Source organism: Camarhynchus parvulus, chromosome 3, assembly GCF_901933205.1.
Source record: "Camarhynchus parvulus chromosome 3, STF_HiC, whole genome shotgun sequence".
In the NCBI taxonomy this organism is placed as follows: Eukaryota; Metazoa; Chordata; class Aves; order Passeriformes; family Thraupidae; genus Camarhynchus; species Camarhynchus parvulus.
In genome coordinates, this window is record NC_044573.1 from 72,597,364 (window position 1) to 72,617,604 (window position 20,241).

General features: G+C 48.2%; 1 protein-coding gene across 1 annotated transcript; it reads right to left on the reverse strand.

Annotated features, from left to right (window-relative positions):
* Positions 1-17,580: 17,580 nt before the first annotated feature.
* Positions 17,581-19,949, reverse strand: RHOB (ras homolog family member B). The gene has a single exon (XM_030946026.1). The coding sequence runs from the start codon at positions 19,649-19,651 to the stop codon at positions 19,061-19,063; it is 591 nt and encodes a 196-aa protein (XP_030801886.1). The 5' UTR covers positions 19,652-19,949; the 3' UTR covers positions 17,581-19,060.
* Between the last annotated feature and the right edge of the window lie 292 nt (positions 19,950-20,241).

A 20,241-nucleotide genomic window follows, 5' to 3' on the forward strand; every position in this document is an offset into this window, starting at 1 on the left:
AGTAAACAATTCCCATCTTCCATGGGGAAGATCTCTTTTACAACATTCCCAAATGGCAACAGAGGACTAATCTAATACATACACAGCAATCTGACCCACAGAAGCAGGAAAGTCAATTTTGTGTGAGCTCAAACTTTTCTGTGTAAGTGCTAAGTCACTAAGGGGTGGGTTTTGCCAGTGTTTGAGACTGGCAATTTCTGTTTGCAAAAAGATTGTGTAGCATTTTTGAGCCTGTGGTGAGAGAAAGGCAACTGATCTCAGGCATGAGAACACGTGCAACTACTTGTCATAGAAACATGGAATCACAGAATTATAGAATTGCAGAATCACAGAATTGTTTGGATTGGAAGGAACCTTAAAGAGCATCCCATTCCAATCCCCCCACCACGGACAGGGACACATTCCAGTAGATCAGATTGCTCAGGGCTCCATCCAATCTAGCCTTGAACACTTCCAAGGATGGGGTATCCACAGCCTCTCTGGGCAGCCTGTTCCTCTCACAGGCACATCCACTCAGGAGCCTCTGAGAGCTCAGCTGGGGTGTGGGTGGCACCAGTTCAGTGGCAGCAGCCCAGAATCCAGCCAGGCAGCACAGACGACCTGCAGCTGGCTGTAACCTGCCTGGGGAAGGCAGGTGCCCTCCCTCAGTGCTGCACCAAGCACCCTCCACCCTCAGGCCAAGCTCTTGGCAAAGCCCTCCTCACGTGTTAGCTGTGCTCACAGACAGGGCTCACAAGCACAAACAGCAACATAAATCCAGCAGCTCCCAGGGTGGGTGAGGTGTCTGCTGCTCTGCTCAAGTGGCACATTGCACCCCAGAGCAGAGATGTGGCTGGGAAAAGGCTGCTTGAGACATGGAGGGTCAGCATGCTAGGGCAGCCAGCCCTCCTCCAGAGTCTGCAGGGAACCTAGAGATGGGGACAGTCTGATGTAATTGTGACCATAGGACTGCTGCCTTTCCCTGGAAAGACAGGCCTATCTGCATGCCAGGCCCACCACAGCAGCAGGCAAGCTCATCCCTTACAGTGTACAGACAGCTAGGATTGGACTTGAGGGCTTTGTGGTCACCCAAATGTGAGGATTCAGCCCTGAATGCATAAACCTAGATGTTGCCTTGAAATTAAAGCAAAAATCTACCCCCTCCTCAGGGAAGATGTGAGCTTTGCCATGGCTGACAGCACTGCCTTGTCAGACGGCACCTTCCTCTCATTTTTATCTAAGAGACTCAGCTCTGTCCCAAATGATTGCTCCTCCTTGAAGGCTTATGGAGAATTGAGCTGGGAAACCTGAATGGTTTCACCTCCAGCCTAGAAATGCCAGAACTGAGACTGCACCAGGTCTGGCAGCTTAGCAGGGAGCAAAAGCACTGAAAATAAATTCCGTGGGTTTTCAGAAGCAGGCATGAAGGACATGACATGTTTTAGGATTGCTGTCACAGGGGGAAAGGCTGCCTTTGTGTCAACTTAATGCTGGAGAAGCCTGACCAGGTTTTATTGTTGCCCTCAGCACAGCACAAAGTCTGTGCTGCTCTGCCCAGGTGAGAGGTGGTTATTCATTCACCAAACTTCAGATGCTGCAGGAAAGTCATTTAGCACCTGAGCACATGCACATAAATCAGCAGCCACGTTAAAGAGTATGAGGAGTTTTAAAAAGCACCTTCCCTCCTTCTTGGTGCACAGCACAGGCTGCACCAGCCTTTGATATGAGAAGCATTGAAAGCAACAGCTGGTACAGGCATTGAGTTAATTCTTGGCTACCAGCTTCAGCCCCAGGACTCCACCTTACAACACAGCTTTCTCCTTCAGCCTGTGGAAGCAGAGGGAAAAGAAAACCAAAGTGTTATCCCAGTTTTAATGATCTACTGCTTCAAGTCATACTTGGGGGAAGCCTCAGACTGAAGGGAAAGAGCATAGAAAATGCAAGGTGCACCTTCAGGACAAGGTCCCCAGTGCATGTGTCTTAATGACAGCCTGCTCTTGGATTATTTGGCATGCCATTGCTAAGGTTACTCCTGCTGTGCCTTCTGCACTGCAGAAAATAAGGGTGGTCTGCAGAAATGAAAGTCACAGATGGGTAGCAGGTATCTCTGACACTTAAAGCCTTGGTAGATGTGAGTGGAGATGGCAGAGTTAGGTAGAATTACAGCATTATAATACTTTCCCTCATCCCACCCAGAACTTATCAGCTAGAGTAGCCTTACAGCTCCCTTTGCCTGCAGAGAAATGTAGCTCTGCTAAAAGGAATTTTTTTACAAGGGCCAACTGCTTTGGTGTTGTTCCCACATTGGAAAGCCTTGAAACAAAGCGCAAAACCCAAAAGAAAATTGTTCTGTCTCTGTGCACAATCCAAAGGCCCACTGCTGAAAGCAGAGAACCCCAAAAAAGCCTTCTGCAGATTTGAACTGAGTTTTTCAGGTGAGAGAAAAATGGTTATTTCCATGTATCAACTTCTCCCTGTTACATGAGCAAAAGGTGACAAATAAATCTCCGTAATGGCACAACCACCTCCATGGCACCCCCTCTTTGACTAGAAAATCATCCCTTATGGTCTCTGCTTTGTCAGAGGCTGAGAACAAAATAATAGAGGCACAGTAGGATGTCCCTGCCACCCAGCTGGTTTATGGCTGACCAGGGCTATTGCAGAAGAGGTGAGGGGTTTATTGATCAAATCAAATCCTGCTTCTTTTACTCAAGGCAACAAACCATCCTTACTCTGAGTGATGGAGAGGAAAGCTTCCAGATGTCCAACTTTCTGGCTTCTTGGGAAAATTTTGCCTGTAGGAGCTTATTTTCCCACACAATTAAACTTATGGTCTTTTTAGTTTAGTTGTCATTCCCTCTATGGGAATTTCAGAGGACTGAAGCGAAGGGAAGATGAAAATAGAATTAATCCCTTAGGCCAGGGAGGAAGCCAAACCATGGTTGTGTGACAGCAACTTTCTTGGCATTCACTTGGATGTGAGGAAGGTCTTCTAGACAGAAAGCAAGAAGTGCTCTAATATTCGTGGCAGTGTTAGGTTCATGGTTGGACTTGATGGTCTTAGATACCTTTTCCAACCTAAATAATTCTATTGATTCTATGAGTGTAAGAATTTGACATCTACTACTGCACCCCAGAAAACCTCAGCTCTTCCAGCTGATAAACTGGCTCTCATCCCCATACACAGAGAACATAGAGCAGCAAAGCAGACCCTTTCTGAGGGTAGATAAGGCTTTCCACATTTTTCTTCTTCCTTCTGTTGTCACAGAATCATAGAATACTTTGAGTTGGAAGGGACCCACAAAGATCACGTGTCCAATTCTGAAATGAATGGCCCATACAGGGATCAAACTCACAAGCTTGAGGTTATCAGCACCATGCTCTGACCAGCTGAGCCAATCTCAGTCATGATAAAACCAACCCAGTACCTCATCTCCATGGCTTTTGTGTTTGACAGTAAGCATATATCTACATACCTCAGCTGAAGAGAGGTTTTTCTTCCTGTCAGGCTGGCTATATACAAAGGAAAGCTTACCCGGGCCTTTACAGATCTTCATTTTTCTGTTACACTTGCAATATCACAAGTTTCATCACTAAACCAAAACCCAAGGCATTTCTTGTGGCATCCAAGCTGCAAATTGGAATGTCAAGTAAAATGAAGACTTATAGGGTTGTAATTTCCCAGGACAAAAGAGGGGCTGCTTCTACAAAGCACTTCTGTCAGCTCCATGGAAATCCTTCCAGCAGGCTTAGCCTATGAATAAGGAATTTACAAGCTGGCGGTGATTAAAAGCCAGAATTGTGAAAATGGCAAGCAGGCCTTGCTTAAAGGGCTAATTTGATCCAAGGCAATAATAGCATATCTAATGGAAAGGCAGTTTGTATTCAATACATCATTCCATCCTCTCTCAAAAATGCAGGGATAAAATCCACCCCACTCCTGGATACTCATTCTGATCACAAGTTGCAGATCTGTCACTTCACATCAACACCTATTACCTCTCAGATTCCCTTCCAAGGAACATTTTGGGCCTGGCACACACCTGGTTAACTGTGCAAAAATGGGGAGAAATACAAAACAAATGTCCAGATTCTGCCTTCCTTATATTCAGGTCCAGTTTCAGCACTGAATAAAGGAGCAGAATCTGGCCTTGGGGGTCTCAAAGGTACTGCAAGGCAAGGCAGAACCTGAACTGACTTTACCCACTGCTAGTTTCCTTTGCATGTGACTGCGGTCATGCAGTGTTCCCCAAATAGAAGTTCATACCTTTTCACCTTCAGAGCTGGCCTATTTCTGCTCTCTGGTATTCAAAAATAAGTTTCTCTCCATCCCAGGAAGGAGCCATGCTATAAATATCTCCATGCAAGTTTCCTAAGTCCTAATGTTTCTTACAGAAGGGTTCAGCTCCTTGAGCAGAAGTGACAAGCCTGGCTGGGTTCTGCAGTGCCTTTATTAATGTCCTTGTGCTGCTGTGGCTGCAGAGAAAGAATGGAGACATGGGCAGGAGCAGTAGCATTGCTGTAGCCATGGTGGTCTAGACACCAGCAAGACAAAAGTTAGGAAAATCTCTTCAAACTTAATCAGCACTGGTGGGGCCACACCGAGAGTCCTGGGTTCAGTTCGGGGCCCCTTACGACAAGAAAGACATTGAGGTGTTGGAGCATGTCCAGAGAAGGAACACATTGAGGTGTTGGGACGTGTCCAGAAGGGTCTGGGGAGCAAGTCTGATGAGGAACCTGGGTGGGGATCCAGCCTGGAGAAAAGGAGGCTCAGGGGGAACCTCCTCACTCTCTAGAACTCCCTGGAAAAAGGTTGTAGCAAAGTGGGGCTCTGTTTCTTCTCCCAAGGAACAAGTGACAGGACAAGAGGAAATGGCCCCAAGTTCCACCAGGAGAAGTTTAAATTGTACATTAGGAAAATTTTCTTCCCTGCAAAGGGGGTCAAACATTGGAACAATAGCCAGCAAAGTGGTAGAGTCATCATCCCTGGAAGAATTTAAAAGACATGTGGATGCCCTGGTTAGGAGCATGGTTTAGTGTTGGACCTGGAAGTGTTAGGTTAATGGGGGGACTCTATAAACTGAAGGGTCCTTTCCAAGCTTAATGATTCTATGCACTCTAATAAATCAGCTCATACAGGAGGAGGATTTGGTTGTGAAAAGTGCATTACCTCAGTGTTTTTAACTATGCCTTACACTGGGCCCTTCAAAAAATAAGACTCCAGTTTTCTTAAGAACCAGTTGAACTGATGGAAATATTCAGAATCATGTAAGGGGGAAAGGGGCCTGAAGGGATAATGTGTCTTGCCCAGGGAATCAGCAGCAAGCCCAGGAGCACAGCAGAAGCCTCTTAACACTATGCAGCAGTGCAATAGTAGACCACACTTTTCTTGCCTGAAAGGGGCTTATTAAAATAATTAAGCAATATAAACACTGTAGAAACATTGATGCAGGCACATATGTGATTGTAGCTAGTCCCACTGGGGAGAGAGACCAGCTAACTGCTGCATGGCATCTCCACACTCTGAGACACACTGGTGGTGCTATTTCAGGGATTTCTAAATCACCTCCTTGCTTCAAACACTTTTCACATGAAACTAATCCCAGTAGTATCCATGAGCCAGGCCTGCCAAGAGGGATGCAGATCAGAGCAGATGTTCAGGGTGGCTGAGGCTGTTAGACGCAACCAAGCCAATAATGAGGAACTTTTATAAGGAACATTAGCCCTACATCTTGAGATGTGAAGAGATTGAAGGGGGCATTTCACACCCCACTTATTTCTCCTGAAAAAAATGTCTTCACCAGCAAACCCTTTGAGAAGCATCAAACCCTCCCACCAACACCTCAGCATGTGCTGCAGTGTCAGAGCCTGTGACTCAGTGACAGCTCCAGAGACTTAAATCAGCTGCCGGATTAAAGGGACTGTGTAGAAACACTAGCTTTGGGTAATTCCAAGAAATACAAGCTCTGTGACTAAAAAAAGATGTTCTCAGACTGTTAAATATTTAGCTGCCAGCTGGGGTTACTATGGAGAGAGGTGCCTCTGTTGGTAAAGGACACCAAGGGCAGGATTTAAAGAGCCTGTAAGGAAGAAAAGCAGGTTGGACAAAAATACATATGAGTGTAAGATGGACGGACAGTCACAAGTTAGAGACCTTTCAGGCTGGTTATTTGATGAACATCGTGATATCTCCTTTGCCTTACATTTTCTGGGTCCTGTACACAGCAGGCAGTTGGCTTTCAAAAGGAGAAGAAGAAATACTGAGAGAGGAAAAAAATTATTTTGTGAGTCAGCTATAAAGGAACATGAGGAGAGGGAGAAGAGTCAGGTGTCCCTGGGACCTCCTTGACCTCATTTACTTCTTATCTACAAGGGTGAAAACATAAGCAAGGAGAGCTGAGAGTCTCCTCAGCTGCCCAGAAATGACATGGGTGAAGGGCAGGCTCGGTGTAGGGAATGTCTGTGGCCAGATAAGAGCTGTGCAAAGAGTCAGATAAAGGTGACATTTCTTATCCAGTTATCAAGCAGCCTGGGAGTTTGACAGCCATGCTATGTGTTTGATATGAAAGGAGGGACTCCCCAATCTCCTCCACTCTGGCTGCTCCCTTCTAGCTGATAATCTGCCCAGCCTGGGGGAAATACTGCTACCTTTGGAGGGGCAGAGTATTTTCCTCTGCTAAAAAACCACATATAGCCAAAACCAAAAAATAAAAAAAAGCTTGTACAAACTGCCTCCAAAGCTGATTAAACTGTTGAGCAAGCTTCAAAAAGCACAAGCAGTGCCCTACACACATTTAATCCATGAGCTCACCTGGGAAGAATCCCTTTGTTAGGCCAGTGACTACAGCCTGGGGAGAGGACACACCTCGGCCTTGACAGTGCAGTTTTGTAGGAGTAATTTGTTGATCTCGAAGCATGAAGCTGAGTTACTGAGGGTGTAGGAGGAATAAATGTTCTGCAGGAGCAGCCGAGCTCCATCAGTTCTAATCAGTAATACTTGGTTGCAGACTCTCACCCCTGTTTTTCCTTCCTCACTGAAAACAGAACAAAAACAAAGCTGCTTTCCATAAGTGACAGCTGTGGAAAATAAAGTGAATTGTTTTGGTCACAAAAATGAGTGAGCACCGTCAGTGACTCAGCTCCCTGTCACCGTCCCCAGTGCAGGTTTGGTGCCGCGGCTGGTGAGAGGTGCTCAGCGAGGGGCAGGTGCTGCAGGGGGCTCAGGACTGTGCTGCACCCTGAGCTGGACACAGAGCTGCTCACAGGAGCCCTGGAGCTGTGTTCCCCAGGGCTGTGTCCTGCCCTGCACGTGTCCCTGTGTGCCAGGGGGACAGCCTGCAGCTCCCTCAGCTGTCCCCCAAAGCCACAGTCTGAGCAGAGGGCGGTGGGGGAGTGGAGTGTGCTATATTTGTGTCTGCACTGCTCCCCATGACAAAAGATTCATCAAGCACAGGCAGGAGGGCTCCACGTGAAGCCAAAAGAAAGGCTGGAGGTAATACTCAAAATTCATAGTTCTTGCTCATGCATACACAGGGAAATGTTGGGCACGTGCTGCTGCATCACAGGAACCATGAATCTCCCCTAGTGATGCCCAAGAGAAAAACAGGGACTGAAACCTCTCCATAGGAGAAGTTCAGATGAAAATTTTCCATCTGTAAAGGTGGGACTGTTCACCAGGCTCTAGTTCTTCTAAGAACATTTAGGAAAGGACCAACACTGGTGCTTGCCAGGACAGAGGACATTTACCTTCTTTCTAAAAATGTCAGACTCATGTATGAAGAGTGGAATGGGGAACAATAGTCATGGGCAGACAGGAATGACTGGGAAGTGCACAAGCAAGATGTGAATCCTAGCAACAAACACAATCTTCTCAGCACAGAGGCTTAAATGCTTCCCATCGAGGAACTGATTTGATCCAACAGCTCCTCACAGTTTGTACAGACAGGAAAGATCTGTATTCAGTAATGTAGCAATATGGTTTTCCTATACCAGGGAAAAGGTCCATTAATCTTGGCATATTAATAAATGAGCATCTATTAGCAACAAACAGGCTGGAGATCAGATTTCAAGTGCAAGGAGGTGATGCTCAGAGCAGCTTTCTGATGCCAGAAGTAGAGGTCAGGAGAGGAAAAAAAACAATACCTGATGGACTTCCAGAGAGATTTGGATAATAAGGGACAATCACAGGGAATTGGCATGCCCTGGGGAGAGAGCACATGGGTTCAGGTGGGGTCTGCAGCAAGGAGCAGGGCTCTCAGTGCAGCTGCAAATGCCCGTGCAAAGGGGCAGCGCCAGGGACAGCAGGGTCCACGGTGGCTGGGGAGGAGTTTCCAGGCTGATGTGCCCAGTGGCTTGGTGGGTGGGCTGGGGAGAGTCCTGACCTCTGTGTCTGCTGCAAGGCTGATATCCCATCTGACCCTGTCCTGCCAAAGGGGCAGGGCTGGAGCAGGAGCCACAGCTGGAGCACACTGATCTCTGTCCATCCCAGTGACAACTGGGGTGCTGCCAGCACTGCACTTTCACACTCAGAAATCAGAATTATGTGGCAAAGCAGAAATCAAGTGAAGTTCCCTGGGTGCTTGGCTGCCATCTGGGAGACAAAAGCATTGTGAGCACACCTCAGTTTTTGAGCTGCACGAAGCTGCACAGAAATAGGAACAAGACCACAAGCCATGGAGTCTCGTACCCTACAGGTCAGTGAGGACCCTCCCAGTGCAGGGCACAGCCACAGCACAGGAAAAGCCCTGTCACTGGACAGAGCAAGCTTAGTGAAGGTCCTCTCCTCTCCTCTGCACTAGCACCTCAGCTCACTCATCTCCTGTCCCATGTGGCTGAGGACAGGATTCCCTGGTCCTTGTCACACCTGTGAAACTCACTCATCATCCCTCAATTTAAATAATGCCCTCAGAGTTCAGCAGGGTGGAAAGAGGTCAGTTTTGATTGTGCAGGCTTGGTGAGTACCTGTGCAAGCTGCAGCGTGGTGGGTAGGACAGTCACTGAGACATCCAAGCTGTCCCTCAAAGAAGGGAGACCACTAAACATAGGTCTACTCAGGAAATAACCTGTGAAACATGAGTTTGACCTCCTCCAAACTTTGTGAGTGACAGCTAAGCTTTGATGTACAGAACCAGTGTAATTTAGGTTGGAAGGACGTCAGGAGGTCCCGTGGCTAGGGTTGGGCTAACATTGACATTAGTCCAGGTAAAATCACTGGCATTCATTTCTTCTGAATTCACAGGCAGCTTCTGTTTGATCAAACCTCTGCTTGGTGACAAATAACACACACAGCAAAGAAAAAGACAAACAACAATCCTGGCTCCCACCATGGGCTGAGCTTTGCATTCAGTGCTCTGCTCCCCTCGGACACAGCCCCACCTCTGGGTGAAAGGGCTTTGGCTCACAGGAAGAAGAAGGTGTTAACAAACCCCTCAGCAAATGAAGCACCATTAGAAAAAGCTGGACTGCTACTTTCTAGGATCTACAACCTTCAGCCAAGGGACTCAGCTTGCTGGAAATTGTTCCCAGAGTGTCCCGGTAGCCCAGACAGTGTGACTGAGTGCTGGCATGATGCCTGTCACACTGTGAGAGAATTTCTAATCCTGGATTTTGGGTTTGGGGGTTTTTGGTTGATAGTTTTGTTGAGGTTTTTTCTTGCTTTTTTCTTGCTATTAGTTATTTTTATAGCATTATTTTCAAGCACAACAGGAATTGTCTAATTGGAGTTGTTTTATTAAAAAAGGCTGAAAAGCTTCATGAGAGACATCAGGAAATTCTGCAGGACATTCATCAAAGCCACAAATTCTGGAAAATTTAAATCCTGCCAATATTATGGATGATATCCCATGAACATAACTATGTGCACATGGTTTTGCAGACCTACCTTTTGTCCACAAAAATGTCCCCTATCTGTGCTATCCACAGTGTTGCTGAGACACCTTGATAACCCTATTTGCAACAGTTCCTTCACCCAGAAAGCCTCAAAGAAATACGCTGCCCAACAAATGTTTCTGGACAGGGAAGCAGTCTACACTCAACCTTTACTTGAAATTCCTTCAGTGTGAGGGCAGTAGGTTTGAGAAGCTGGTGACTGAAGGCTGGGTATGGCCCCAGCTCGCCGCAAGGCACACAGTGATGCTCAGTACAGTGATGCCAAAAGGCGAGTCATGGCCAGCCCACTAACCAGGGCTGGAAGGGCCCACTGGCCTCCCCTGTTAATTTCATCCAAAAATGCAACAAATTTTGGCATGTGAGCACTTTCTGGGTTGCTTTTCTTCCTTTGTCAACTTTTAAAGCACAGCCACAGGATTGGCTTGCAGAATTAACATGTAAGAATGCATATTTTTCTTGGGTTTTTTAAAACCATTCATGCACAGACTTAACACAGTCTGTTAGTGAAAGAGCTGCAAGTTCTGAGACCAGTGTGTGACTGCTTTATGAAATAGTCATTTAGGAGTGCCTAATAAACAATTGCTTTTAATTTTAAACATCTGTATCTATAACAATAGGAGCAGCTGACGTGGCCCTCCCTGGTCCCAGCTCTGGCTTTAGTTGAGTAAGGACTGGCTGCAGCCTGAAAGTGATCTCGTCTGGCCCTGCTGCTTCTCATGCTGTAATTCTAGCCCTCTGCAGCTTGTCCTGGCTGATTTTCCCCTGAAACTTGATCTTTACACGGATCAAAGGAGCAAAAGGAGAAACAAGAAACTTTTGCAGTGAAATTTCAGCCATGGCAGCTTGAGCTGTGTCTCCAGTTCAATCCCAGCCACCGGCTGCTGCCTGTGGAGTGTGCTGCTGTGTCCAGCCTCTTGTCCTCATCCTGCCAGCACAGTCTGCCACAGCGCAGTCCTGTTTGGAGAAAAGTAACCTGCAAAAGGCAAACCTTGCCCCTAACCACATGAGGAGTTTTACCAGTGCAAAAAGAATCATGCTGACATGGAATGACTCTGCTGATAAACTGACCTTATGAGACAAACCAGAATAATCCCAAAATTTAACAAGGGGTTCAGGAGATTAACATCACCAGCAGAGTGAATCAATGCATTATTCACAATTTGTCTGCTATGTGGTATTAGGGAGACTGTCTCCCTGCAAGGTGACTGTGCACCAGCCCCCCAGCCCTTAGAGACAGGGTGTCCCCTGGCAGGAGGGGGCTGGCACCAAACACACCCACCCTCAGCTACCTGAGGGCAGCTGCCCTGGGCCCTCCACAGCATTTGCACACCTTCAGCATGGTGTTGGTAGCAGCCAGCCAGGGAAGAAACCTTTCTTCCATGGGCATTTCTGCAGGGTGTGCAGAGAAATGGGGGTCCCTAGACCTGCCAGGCACCTGCACCCAGCTCAGGGGCCCAGCATAGACTCCTTTAAATGACTGTGGTCCTTAGTTTCTTGTGATCAGATGGAAAAAATATGTCTGGCTTATTCCTTTGCCTAGTTTGTGAGATTTAAAATTACAGTTTAGGTTTCAAATACATGCTTAGGCTAAGGAGAGTAAAAAGTGGCTGGAACCAGTGTCTTGGAGTACACATTACAACTGCTACAGTAATGTCAGTCTAAGAGTGCAAGTGAAACATCCTGCCATGCTTACTTGGCTGCGTCCCTGGATTGATGAAGAATTAAGAGCATTTTTAGATGAAAAATGTGCAGAGGAATGGCTTTTTATTAAACCCAGAGGTAGCCCTGGAAAATACAGAGAATCCCTCAGGAATCAAAGCCCTTCTTCCCGTCTAAAATCTTCCCGGATGAATATAGGCTGGGAACACTTGCTCTGAATTTCACACATTTCACACGATGGTGTTAGATCTGAGCCCACCCAAGAGGAGAGGCCACCGGTGTCTGGGAGCCAGGGCTGTTAGCAAAGAGCTCAGGCATTAGGCACACCTTCGCTAAATTCCTGGCTGCAAGACAATTACTGCAATTTGCTTTCCTTGTCACCACTTTACTGGTGTGTCTGTGTGTGTGTGTGTGTGTCTGTGTGTGTGTGTGTGTGTGTGTGTCTGTGTGTGTGTCTTCTTCGAGCCTCTCATTTCAGCAATCATTGGGAGTGTTTTGAGTGAAATGCAGCAATCACTGCCAATGCAAAGTGTGCTCTCACCACCAAGAAGGAATGAGCTCCCCAGCTGAAGGACACCTTGTTTGGGAGCACTTCCATAAAGAGACACATCCTCCTGCCCATCGCCTCACCGTGGGAAGGTGTGATGGTACAGCTGTCTTGACATCAGCTCTCTCCCATCCAGTTTCCTTGAGCCTCCAGATGCCAACGTTTTACTGTCCCTCCAAGAGGACTGTCAGAGAAAATGGAAATTAATTGTGAGTACTTTTAGAAAGCAGTATTTAGAAACTTGGGAGTTTCTTTCAGACACTCATGGTTGGTTGGTTTAAACCCCCCCAAAAGATATATATTTATCTTTGTCTTTCTGATGTTCTTACACTTGCACACCAGGCAGTGATTTTCCTCAAAAATTTCCAAACTGATCATTTGTCAAAAACACAACAAGTGTCCAAATACTCTTGTAAGAACCTTGAAAGCAAAAACCTGGATTTTCATCTTTTTTATACGTTTACACTAGCAGTGTGACTACATCTAGCTTTCCACACACCTTATGAAAAACCCCTGGTCTAAAACTCACTCTTTTTTCACCAGATGAGAAAGTCTCCTGTCAGCAGGAAGGGTCAGGCTGCTGCCATCAGACCCCAGAGAACCCAGCAAAGTGGGACCGGCCCCTGCGGTCCCGACTTGTGCTGCTGCACCCAGCGGGAAGAGCCCCACAGAGCAAGGGCTGTAGGGTCAAACTTCGCGGTATGAAAATGCTGCACAAAAGCTTGGGAGCAGAGGAAAGGGTCTTCCAGAGACCCCTGACAGATCCTGCCTCCCACTTCCCCATGCCCTGGGCACTCTCCAGGCCCTGGGGGCTCCCCACTGCCACCACCACCCTCCTGTCCCTGCAGCCGGGAGGGAAGGGGACATTCGCATGCAAATGAGGGTGATTTCCCACCAGGAAACCCCCTTTGTTTCCAAATCCATATTTACAGCCCTGCCAGAGCAAGCTTTGAATGCAGAAGCGGATGAATGACCTAAAAACAACGGAACTAAGCATTTAGCATAAAATCCCACCCACTGGTCCCCTTTACTGGAAAGCAAGATTTAGCAACACAGACAAAACCCACACAGACTGGCAAGTGAGGAGGGAAATGTACGCACTGAGTTAGCTGGTGCTGTAGGCACCGGTCTAATGCTCTTACTCTGCAGCTCCAGTTCAGCGTAAGGCATCACATCAGTGCCTCCGGCTTTGACCCCCCTCTAACAACCCCACCTTTTAGCACCAGTTTGATGATCATGGAAGGAATGCAGACATGCCCACAGCTGTTATTACACCAAATGGTAAAAACTTCTGAGTTATGGATGGATAATACACTGCTGACACATACACCTCTCACGGGTGACTTTCAGACCTCTCACTTCATGGCCCCCCCTATGACAGAACTGGAGAGAGGTCTGTCTGTCCTGTGCAGAGTGTGCATGGCCACAAAACTGAATTTACCTGTCTGCTACTTTTCACAGACTGTGGCTTACCACTGCCACTGGGAGCAAGCCTAAAGAAAACTTGCTCTCAACAAGAAACTGTACAAATTCAAGGTAGGAAGGGGGAAGTGCAACTCATTCTTTCCTCTAGTAGCATTGAAGAAAATGCCCACCCATTACATCAGGCTGTTCAAATCAAGCACTTAAAAACATAGAATCATGGAAACATAGGGTGGTTTGTGTTGGAAAGGACCTTTAACATCATCTAGTTCTGCAGCCAAGGAATAAAATCTGTGACTGAATTACTGTTAGTGACACTGATTTGAGTAAAACACTTGTGGAGTCCCTTAAAGTAATTGTATTTATTTCTTTTACTGCAGGGGTTTGTGTCAATTCTTTACCTGATGCCTTGAGAGGCTACCTAGAACAGAGGCTAGACAGTGTTATGGGAATAAAGTAGATATTTATTAAAAGGCTTTCAAAGGATACACCCTGGGCAGTACAAGAACGTGGCCATGGCTCTGCCCAAGATGGATGACAGGTCACACATTTTCACACTTTTATAAGTTTTGGTCCATTTACATATTGGGGTCAATTATCCTATTACAGCCCCAGGTTATGCAGTCCCATTCTCCCAGATTGTTCCCTTCAATTTGCTGTTGTTGATACTTTTTGGGCCTGAAGCTGCAATAGTGTCCTTGTTTCTTGGCTGGAAAAGGATTGGTTTATCTGACTAAACTGTGAGGAGAACTTGCTAACACTTTATATGAAGTTCAGAGTTATATACTAATGCAGTACAGAATCTGGAAAATATGAAAGCTAAACCTTAAGGCATCATACTGAGTTGCTAAAAAAGATTTGTAACCCATCCAACATAATGCAAGGCAAATGGAGCTAAACTAATTTCTTGTTGCAAACCCAGAAAGCCATTAAGAGGACATTGCTTTAAAGTCTGCAATTGCACTTGTGCAAACCCACCGGACTGTGTGGAGTTATGTAAGGGTTAAAAACCTAGCAAGCATAAAGAGCCTAATTCCAATGCATAACAAGGGCTTCAACAAATATTCTGCCAGAAGTACCAATGAGATTTAATTACTTCTTTCTGCCACCAAAGATGACTTATTCTGTGTTTGACATACCCTATGGAGTGTGCTTTCCACACAGAGATTCTCTATTTGATCATGCAAGGGCTACTTATAGCTGCTGTGGGTAAAAAGTGAAAAGAAGAGCAAAAGGTGGTTCTGACCTTCCCTGGGTGGCTTCATCTTCAGTCTGCCCTGACAAGAAACCCTCACACTGCCAGAGGGCTCAGCCTGGGAACCTTGTGGGAGGGCACAAGTGGTTTCCTCTCTTAAATGGAGAATGATGGAGATGATGAGTGGGCCTTTCAGCAAGGTGCCTCTGCATTTCCAGAGTTTGCTGCTAAGGAAGTGACTGCACCATCACAGGGTTCTGGCTCACATAAGAAAGAACTTTAGCAGAAGCTGAACTCATCTTGAACAGAATCAGGGAAGGTACAACCTTCCTCAACTTACTCGTCTGTGTAGTGTGTGGATACAGTTGGCAAAAGCCTCTGTGCCCAGCAGTGTGCACAGGGACTGTGAGTCAATGCTTGACCTTCCTTTGATGCTCTGACTCGCTCAGCATCTCTGCTCCTCCTGCCAAAAGGTTACAGCAGGCAGAGGGGGATCAGATGAATATGAATTAGGGGGCCAGATGAAGATAAGCAAGGCGAGGTCCAGATGAAACCAATCCTCTGTCTGAATACAGGGTGTAGGTTGTCAGACACCTGCCCTGAGCTCAGGTGCCTGCCTGTAGGTACTGAGCTCACCTGTCCTGAGCTCATGTGCCAGCCTGGCCCCAGTGGTGCAAGATCCTCTGGGTACACTTGGGGGGATGCAGCTGTGGGGTGGAGTTGGTCAGTGTGACATCCCCACGCTGTGGCGTGACAGCCTGGCCCTGTCTGGGTGTCAGATGGAGGCGGTCAGTGTGACACTCACATTGTGGGGTGTCAGCCTGCCCTGTCTGGGTGTCAGATGGAGGTGATCAGTGTGACACATTGTGGGGTGTCAGATGGAGGTGGTCAGTGTGACACTGACATTGTGGGGCGTCAGCATGGCCCTGTCCGGGTGCCTGAGTCATGAAGGGTGGGATGTGCCACACCTTATGTTTCCCCTCCACCAAAGCAAGCCCAGCAATGTGACACAAATAAAGGAGCTCTGTTAGAGCTCTGATCCCACCAGCTGACCCCAATGGGTGGACTCTCACAGTGATCTCACCCTCACGCCTTACTCAGCGTCACAAGTAGCATAGAAAGGTCATGCTTGGCTAAAACCAAAATGTGCTTTCTTGCAGCTTTTCCCCCTTAGGCCAGAGGCTGTATCCCTGACTTGGGCAAAGATCCAATTGGAAATAATGAATGTAATTACCTTGTAAGCACCTCAGTGGAAAATATTGGTATAGTTAATTATACAGGGATGCAATGCTAACCAATTTCCCAGTGTTTAAAATACAAATATTAATGCTTTCTCCTTTGAGGTTTTGAGAAGATTAGTTATTGCTGCAGTCTAACTGAATTGATAAGGTTTTCAGCTATTGCAATCATTTTAATGAGAAGGTTTCCAGTGCAGGTTTAACATCAATGGCTGGCATCACGTGTTAGAGTGTTACTCTGCACAGAGCTGGGGTTTGAGTGCCCCTGCAAGAACGAGGGCCCCTTTGGTCATGGCCCTTTAAGCATCCAAAACTGAGATCTCTTTCAAAGGATGTTTGATTTCAGTCTTCTCAAATTGAAGATAAGAAACTCACACATTGACTATCCAGAGAACTGAAATTTAAATTTGAATATCAGGAGAATTGAGAAGGATACCCAAAACCTAGGCCTTCAGTACCTTTCAAGAAATCCTGATTAAACTGGCTATGTGAAAATGAGTCTTTTGTTAAGGATCATAGGAAACAGCGTAATAAACTCTCAGCATGGACTGAGCATGTACTCCAGCATTTTCACATTATGGCTGATTGACTTTGCAGGTGTTGAACAAGGAACCTGTTATTTCTATGTCAGTCTGCCTGAAAAGGCCCATCACTTTCAGCCCTCTGTGAGTAAATGAGCAAAAGCCACCCCGTGTGTTTCCCTTACTTTGGTATTTGTTAACATTTGTTAACATTTCTGAACTGTATGTACCCTAGCAGATATTCATAGGTCAAAACCAGAAAAAGCTCAACTCTCTTCTCACATCTCTGCAAAAGCAGTAGAGAAGATTTATGAAAATAGAAACCTGTCCTGATACTTCTCTTGAAGGTATCCAAGGAAGCTTTTCCAGGGAAAAAAAAAATAGGAGACATCAGCACTTTGGGCACAGGTCTTATTGTTCAGCAACAATCACATTTTGCGTGAGGCCACCTCTTCCTGCCAGGAGCCAAAGCCACAGGCAGCAGCACAGGGCCTTGGGCACCTGCCCAGGCAAGAGAAGAAAGGGACAGGCACAATGCCCTGCTGGGGATCCCTGACACGGAGAGGCCCGGAGATCTCAGGTTGCCACGGGAATTAATGAGGCCAGCAATTGGGAAATCCATCCAGGCAGCTCTGAGACTCCTGGTTCAACAGAGAGCAGTGCTTGCCCCCATGCCCTGCTGCAGCAAGCGGGGCCATGCACTTCAAGCAAAGGGGAGACCACTAATAAAAACTGCTTTTATCTAAACACTTCCTTGAAAAATAATCCTTACAGCTGGTGCTGCTTTTCAGTTTTGTGCCTGTTCTGCTGCAACACCAGCTTACTGGGAGTCCAAGCACAAGCCACAGAGGCCGCCCGTGCTCAAGGCAACAAGGATGGATTAGTCACCACCTTGACTTTTGAGTACATTTCCATATAGCACACACAGAAAAAAACACTAAGGAAGCAGCTCCCCCAAAGGGAACTAAAACCACCAGCCTCTAAAAGCTGACAGACAGGTATTTCAGCCAGTGTAAAAAAAACAAATAAAAGCATGTGTAGGCAAGGGGCAAACTCTGGTCTAGTTCAACTCCATCCAGGGGCACTGCTGCAGAGGACTGTCTCCATGAATCACAACACTGCTCTCACAAGTGTCAGCATAGAATCTTTTAATACTTTACATAAAAAACTGCATACACTATAGTTTTATGTAAACATCATATACATCTCAGTTTTTGCCATGTCAGTTTATTAAAAACAGTCTCAGTACCACTGTTGAGGGAAGAGGGAGAAAAGGAAACAAACAAAAATGGATACATTTGTTCTCTGAACCAGAGAAACAGAAAATTATTTTCACCCAGGCTGGCCACCTTGTGAAAATAAGTTTTAAATAAACCTTGATTCTTTAAACTGCCCTTTAGTACTAAAGTCTGATGTACTCACTGCATAAGTAACAGTGCTTTCACTCATTTTTTTTTCCAAGGCAAAAATATACAGTGGTTTTATTTTGTCTTGTATTGAAATCAGTTTTAAACAAGACCCAGATGAGGTTACTGAGTAAGAATGTTTCCAATGCTACAGTGTTGTATGCAGATGATGAGTGCATTGAGTGTTTAATTTAAACATAAAAAAATCCACCGAGTTGTGCAAAGTAACATCTTTTGAAAATAAACTTTTAAATAAACCCAAATCAACACACTTGCAGGAGACAACATTGAAAGTAAGGAGCAGGCACCAAAATCATAATATGGCAATATCATCCCCTTGCTCACCCTGCCTCATCTGTCAGGAGGTGGATATCCAGCAAGCAGGACAGCTCAGCTTCACTTTCTGGCCTGGTGGCTTCTACAGCTGGAGTCAGTTCATGGCTCCTGTTATCAGCAGGCATCAGTCACTCAGGGCAAGTTCCTTTGCACAACACAAGTCCCACCTGGGCACCCCCTCCCCACCTCACTTTAAATAAGCACCCCCTGCACTACCCCAGTTTGCACAAGACAAAAAAGGTAACATATATACAGGCTTCGCTTGGGATGACCCTCCCCTCCCAGTCTCGGTCTTCAGGGCACTAATTTCCACAGCAGGTCAGGCTCAGGCTGAAACATGTGAGGGAGAAGCAAGGATGCTGCAGGCAGCCTGGGAGAGGCAGCTCCTTTCCCCAGCTCGCCTGGGTGGAGGCACATGCAGGCAGGAGGCAGAAGTCCCTTCGAGCACCTCCGCTCCACCGCCCTCCTCTTGCAAAAGAGAGGAGGCTGCCCGGGAGCAGGGAGCAGCAGGTGTTGGCAAAGGGGCAGAACCGGGTGCAATGATCGCTCAGTCCAGTCTCAGCAGCTTTTTGTTGTTGAGTCCACGACTAACTCGCAGGGGCCAGTGGCAGGAGAAAGCTTCTCCCCACTTTATTCCCAAGACTCAGGGCATGCAATCCCCCCCTCCCTCCGTCCCCACGGCTGAGCAAGCACAACCCTTTTTGGCCAAGGCTCAAGGAGCGTGCTCCCTCCCTCAGCCCCCACCCCATGCACAGCCAGTCCCTAGCGGAGGGGACGGGCAGATGCCGTGTGCGTGTACAACCCAGCTCCTCTCCACCTGCCAACAGGTGACCCGGGCGCTGTGTCCAGCGCCGCGCTCCAGACACGCCCTATAGCACTTTGCAGCAGTTGATGCAGCCGTTCTGGGTGCCGTAGCGCTTCTGCAGGGCTGCCCGGGTGGCAGTCTCGAAGACCTCCCGGACACCCTCCTTGGTCTTGGCCGAGCACTCCAGGTAGTCGTAGGCCTGGATGCGAATGGCCATGGCCCGGCCGTCCTCGGTGCGCACCGGCTCCTGCTTCATGCGGGCCAGCTCGTTCCGAACGTGCTCGTCGTTCCGCAGGTCCTTCTTGTTGGCCACCAGGATGATGGGGACGTTGGGGCAGAAGTGCTTGACTTCGGGCACCCACTTCTCCGGGATGTTCTCCAGCGAGTCCGGGCTGTCCACAGAGAAGCACATGAGGATGACATCGGTGTCCGGGTAGGAAAGGGGACGCAGGCGATCATAGTCCTCTTGGCCGGCCGTGTCCCACAGGGCCAGCTCCACCTGCTTGCCGTCCACCTCGATGTCCGCCACGTAGTTCTCGAAGACGGTGGGCACGTAGACCTCGGGGAACTCGTCCTTGCTGAAGACGATGAGGAGGCAAGTCTTGCCACAGGCACCGTCTCCCACCACCACCAGTTTCTTGCGGATGGCAGCCATGGCCAGGCTCGCCAAGCTGGCCTTGCCGTGCAGCAGGACGATGGCAGCGCCCTCCTCCCCGCGGCCGCCGCCTCCCGCTCCCTCTCGCTTCTCACAGGGCACCGTGGCGAGCCGGCCCGCGCAGGCAGGCGGGCGCGCCCTGCTCTCTTTGCTCACCGGCACCGCGCCGTCGTACTCTGCCTCGCGGGAGCGCTACGGCCGCAGGGCAGTGCCGCCGGCCCCGGAGCCCTGCGGTGGAAGCGGCGCCGCTGGTTCTTGCCCTCACAGCAAACACCGGCACCAGACCGACTCGGCGCAAGCCACTGCCGCAAGCTGCGGCCCGGCGCCGCTATTTAAAGGCGCTCGCGACTTTCTTAATATAGCTGACCAATGGGAAGGCAAGGAGTGAGGTCATCCCTGGCGGAGAGCGCTGCGATTGGCGAGCGGCCGCGGACGGGAGGCGGGGCCGAGGCGGGCGGGGAGCGGCCGGGCCGGGGCGGCGGGCCCGGGGTCGCGGCGGGCGGAGCCGCGCCGGGGGCGGCCGGGAGCTCCCTGCCCCCGGTCTGAGCCCTCCCGGCCCCGGGGGATCGCGGCTGGGCGCCAGGACAGGG